General features: G+C 46.8%; 1 protein-coding gene across 1 annotated transcript; it reads right to left on the bottom strand.

The window, feature by feature from the left end:
• Window positions 1–1,030: 1,030 nt before the first annotated feature.
• Window positions 1,031–4,854, bottom strand: LOC119280544 (E3 ubiquitin-protein ligase SINA-like 3). The gene is made up of 2 exons (XM_037561364.1): window positions 4,548–4,854; window positions 1,031–1,969 (listed from the first exon to the last, which is right to left on the bottom strand). Exons 1-2 carry the CDS (start codon window positions 4,767–4,769, stop codon window positions 1,367–1,369), a joined length of 825 nt encoding a protein of 274 aa, XP_037417261.1. The 5' UTR covers window positions 4,770–4,854; the 3' UTR covers window positions 1,031–1,366.
• Between the last annotated feature and the right edge of the window lie 281 nt (window positions 4,855–5,135).

Raw genomic sequence — 5,135 nt, forward strand, 5'->3', positions numbered from 1 at the left:
CTCCCGCTGCCTTGGAGCCCCACTAGCACCGATCGAGGACTTCATCTACAGCATGTTCCACCAATTGTTTGGCATCAGATACGACCCTTGCAGCGAGCGACATCTACAAGGTTGCCCGCTTCTTCTTCCGCCCTAAAGAATGTGTCCCGACGGGGGGTTACCACCACAGCTTTGGGATGGGGGTTTTCACCATCGGGGTAGATGGTGGTGCGGCCACCCTACCCGTTGACATTACAGGAACCTCGACCTTCTCCAGGGGCTCTTTGTTTTGGACAATCAACCACGACGAACTTGTGGGTGGAAAATCCCCAGTAGGGCTTCTCCGCTCTAGGCTGGAGGACTAATCGTCCACTGTCACCCGGTTGCCTCCTTGTTGCGAAGGACTCATATACAAGATGTCCTACTTGGCCGAGCTGCGCGGGGAGCTGAGCGTGGCTCAACCCCCGCCCAAGTCTGAGTCGATTGAGATTTGGACGTGCAACGATGTGGACATCAACCCACCACAATGGACTCTGTGTTACATCTTCAGCAACTATTGTCCCCATACAGATGAAAGACTCGAAATTGCCATGTACGATCTATGCAAAGATATATTTATCCTACAAGTTCCTAAGGATATAGTTGGACTGGATCGCTTGATACACCATGACCATGACTCGGTGATCCCCTACATTCCATCCCTAGTTCCAATCTACTCTGTGTATTATTTATCGTGGTTTACCAAGTTCAGTCAATCATTAACGTTTACATACAGAAATCATATGACATCTATCGTGGTACTAGTAAACGCACCAGTTCAAGCAACCAAGCTCCTATGGCTCACGCATTAAATTAAAATCTACCGAAAATGAAACTTTCGCGACGATCGCATCATCTTCCGAGCTTTAGCCGTCGCCCTCGGCACAACTCATCCGATCTGGCTATCTTATTCATTGAGTTGCAACATGGCATGGTTTATAGGTTTACAACATTCTCAAGAGCACCCCCAGTTTGCACCCAGGAATCCCTAGGCGGGTTTTTTGCTGTCAAAATCCATGCATATATATAGATCACACATAAAGATGGTTTGACACAAGTTCAAGTACTAAGCTAGCAAAACATGGCTTGCTTCAGTGAGGTTTTGCTTCCGTCATCGATTTGAAGCAGAACTTTACAAACAGTGCTCCACAATGGGATGAAATATCTAATCCAGACCAAATGAACACTAGTGCCTCCACCAGAAGCTAGAGATTCCTTTAAAAAACTGAGATTTGGAAGTACTCGCTTGTCAAACCCAGTCATACAAAGGCACCCCATCACTTGCTCATGGGGCCTATTGTGGCGTGACGGTTACACCCACCATCGCTGTGGCGCTTGTACCGGCTCCTCAGAGCAACACCTTCGGCACAAGGAACTGGAAGCAATCTTTGGGAAACCCATCATACAGATTTGTGCTCCTTATTAAGAACTCCATAGACTGAGAAAAGCTCGGTTCAGTGCACGACAATGTTAGCTTGCACCTGAAGCTGGATCCAGTAGTGTGAGGCTGGACGGAGCAAACTGAGATGACACCGCCACGGGACTCCATTGTCATGTTGACCAGGAAGAGGTTCCCATCCTCGCCCACCAGAACGGTTGATCCCACATGGATGCGGATCCGGAACGCCTTGTTGTAGGTAACTTTTGGGGAGTGCCACTTGTGCTTGCCTGAAAAATGCTCCAGGAGAACTGCGGTAGGTCCGCTGAAGCCGCAGTCGGTTTCGGGGCAGAAACATGGTGCATGTGGACAACCTTTCTCATGGTCTTCTTTCTGGTAGTAGGATATCCTTGCAGTGCATCCGTGATTGCAATTGGAGCAAGCAACTTTGATGGATTCAACAAGATGTTCTACCATGTGGCAGCGGTTGTAGACTGTGGGAAGGGAGCAGAAGTGGCACTTCTCTGGGAGCTTGTCATGGCAAGATGAGCATATGGTATGCCCCACAGTGCACTGAGGAACATAAACAACAAATATATCAGTATATATGCTAATGAGTTTAGCTGAATTAAAACCATAATGATGAATAACACAGGAATTGTAAGTATGTAGATTGTGGTGGCCAACTACATGCTAGAATAACCATGATATGGTTTTGAGTTAACAAAATACCAATAAAGTTGTAAAAAGGGAGCAGATAAGTATATCCTGCATGGAATTAAGCTCAGCTATCACTCCCATTTCAATACCTTAAAATCACCAGATGCAACTGTTAACTTATTTTGTTTTGTTTTTTACCTGGAACAGTGGGGGAGGCCCCCTGTGTCAGACCTCTTCGCCAGCAGACAAGAAGCTAAGAAAAGTGGTGATGATCCGCTATATTTTCTGTTTATAAGGTGGAGATAATTACAATGAAGTGTACAAATGGGGTAGACCCTAGTTACAAAATATTGTGTGACCAGTCAAGGAAACTTAGTCTGTGGGAGTCCTTAACCCTATGTGAAACAAAGACTAGCTCTGACTTAAGCACTTTCCAACTAGGGAAGGAACGTTTCAGCCGCTAAAAAATGGTTCCTAACCTTCCAAATATTCTGATGAACAGATAACATACACACTTCCCAGAAGCACGGCCCAACAAATATTTCATTAGCAGCAATTACCTGAGTTACGACTGTTAACACGCAGATTGTACATTTCAACGACATGGCTTGGGCTTGTGTAACCAGTTAAGGAAACTTAGAAGGTGTCAAAGAAATCCCCGTTACCTGTTTACGGTGTAAACCCAAAATGTTATGCCTGTTTGACCCCCTACTCCTCGAGCAGCGCCGCCGCCACCCCGACCCCCTTCGAATCCGGTGTCGCCGCCTCCCCGAGCCTCTTCGAACCCCCCTCTGCTTCCCCTCGATCCTCTCCTCCAGATCTGCACCACGCCAGCCACAGGCACGACCTGCGTCTCCTGGTAGCTATCGCCACCGCCCCTGGTTGCCACTGCAACTCGCCCTCGTCGCCAGCCGGACCGGTTTCTGCAAGGTGCAGGCTCCCTCCCTCCTCCTTCTGTCATCAGTCCTCCGTACTCCTCCCTTGTCTACTCTCCTTCCCGTTCTTGTCTGCTCTCCTTCCTTGCAGCCACCGGTGGCGACGACCCCGAAGCAGACACCATAACTCAATCCCTTTATAGGCATCAACCAAACAGAACACAGATTTATCAGCGTTACTAGCTCTGACTTAGTGTATGGGTGTCCTTAACCGTATGCCAGCGTGATCTAATTCCCTTACTGTTCATATTACCAGTCTCTAATCCATCACCTCCTTAGTGTATGGGTGTCCTTAACCGTATGCCAAACAAGGACTAGCTCTGACTTTAGAAGCACTTTCCACCTAGGGAAGGAAAGTTCCTGGCGCTAACAAATAAAGTTGTTGCTAACCTTCCAAATATTCAAAAGAGCAGATATATACACTTCCGAGAAACACATCCCAGCAAATGATCCCTTAGCAGCACTTACATATGAGTTACGACTATGTTGACTCGCAGATGTACTTTGCATGTCTATTAATCATACATTTCAACAATATGGCTTGGGCCACCTTTTATGCTTCAGACTTAGTGTACAGCCGTTACACATTTGCTTTAAAAACTACAGAAATTTCATACAAGTTAGGTGGATCTAAAGCTCTACCCAATGTGCCGCATAAATAGGATTACGGTATCATCATTTTATAATAAAGAAATAGCATTCACACTGTAGAAGAATGCACATGAATCTCCAATTAACATGAATTTCTTGCATAATGTAATTTTTATACAGAGATACGCCAGCCAAGCCACCCAACCTCAAGTTGATAATATGTCATTGCTTCATCGAATAAAACATATTTACCGTAGTTTGTGGTTTCTCCATAATGATGATACATAGATTTCATGACTTGCCTAGTTTGCATAGGGCACTGCCAAGTTTCCCTAATATAGCATAATTTTCCACAATTACAACAGGAAGCAGTGAGCATTGAAGAACACGGAAAAACGTTTGTTAGGTGGTACACATTCTTCAACTGCAATTACCATCTGAATCCATTCTACTTAATTCTACTGCAATGCCCATTCCCACTTCTGTCCATAGTTGCAAGTTGCAGCATTTATTAAGCTGAATGCTACAATTGCCCATCCCAACTGAATGTTTGACCAACTAGTGAAAGCTCGAGAGACATTACAACATATCTGGGCTAATGTCTGCATCTGATTCTTCATTCTTCAGTGATGTCAATCTCGACTTGCAATTTTGCAACCACAAAATTAGAAGTTTATAGACCTGGTAGTCTGGTACCCAAGTCTAATTTCTGGATCGACTACGCACTGAATCCTATAACTAACTAAATAATCAGGGGAACATCCCCATAGTTTGGCGACAAAACTAATCTAGGAACCAGACGCATTGGAAGTGGTACTAAAATATGCAGATTTTCGCAGTACTTTGAGACTCCCAAAAAGAAAATCCACAGATTCATTTGCACCGGAGATGAGTGAATCCATGAGGGGCTCGTAGGGTTTGAGTAGTAGTGGTATCAGTACAGATCAAGAAAGGTGCAGGGGTACCTGGAAGATGGGAGGGCGCAGGGGCTGGTAGCAGACGGGGCAGTCGAGGATGTCCAGGTCAATGGTGATATCGGCGGCGACCTTCCTCCTCTTGCCGCCGCCGCCGCCCTCCTTTTCCGCCTCCTTCTCCTGCTGCTGCGCTTGCATCCCTTCCTCCTTTTCTTCCGGCAGGCAGGCCCATGGCGGGAGGTGACCGACAGGAAGATACACATGCGCGGCCATCCGCTGGACCCCAAGGGCTTCCCGTCGCACGGCCGGAGTCGAGCCGCCGCTCTCTTCTCTTCTCTCCCAGCCGCCGCCGCCACTGCCGTCGTCTTTCTCTCTCTCGCTTTCTTTCTCTGGGACCGACTGCTTTGTAAAGTTTCGAAATTTGGAACAGAAGGTGGAGAAGGCAACGGAGACGGCGCAAAAGTTGGGCCGACCAACGGCCCGGTTAATTGATGGCCGAGCTTTTCCGCGCTGAGCCCCTAAACTCGGCCTGAATAGATCCCTAAATTCGGCCGTCTCAGAATTTTTTTATTGATTAGGTCATTTCCTTCGTATCTACGGGATTGAGGGCATTTTATGCAGGGACCTACAAAAATAAAA

This window comes from Triticum dicoccoides, chromosome 3B (genome assembly GCF_002162155.2).
Source record: "Triticum dicoccoides isolate Atlit2015 ecotype Zavitan chromosome 3B, WEW_v2.0, whole genome shotgun sequence".
In the NCBI taxonomy this organism is placed as follows: domain Eukaryota; kingdom Viridiplantae; phylum Streptophyta; class Magnoliopsida; order Poales; family Poaceae; genus Triticum; species Triticum dicoccoides.

What these genes read in the sequence shown, in the direction of transcription:
- LOC119280544 (XM_037561364.1), bottom strand. Translation starts at nt 4,769, where the DNA reads ATGGCCGCGCATGTGTATCTTCCTGTCGGTCACCTCCCGCCATGGGCC. An exon ending in TGCGCCCTCCCATCTTCCAG is followed by an intron (nt 1,970 to 4,547) that starts GTACCCCTGCAC and finishes TATGTTCCTCAG; the next exon opens with TGCACTGTGGGGCATACCAT.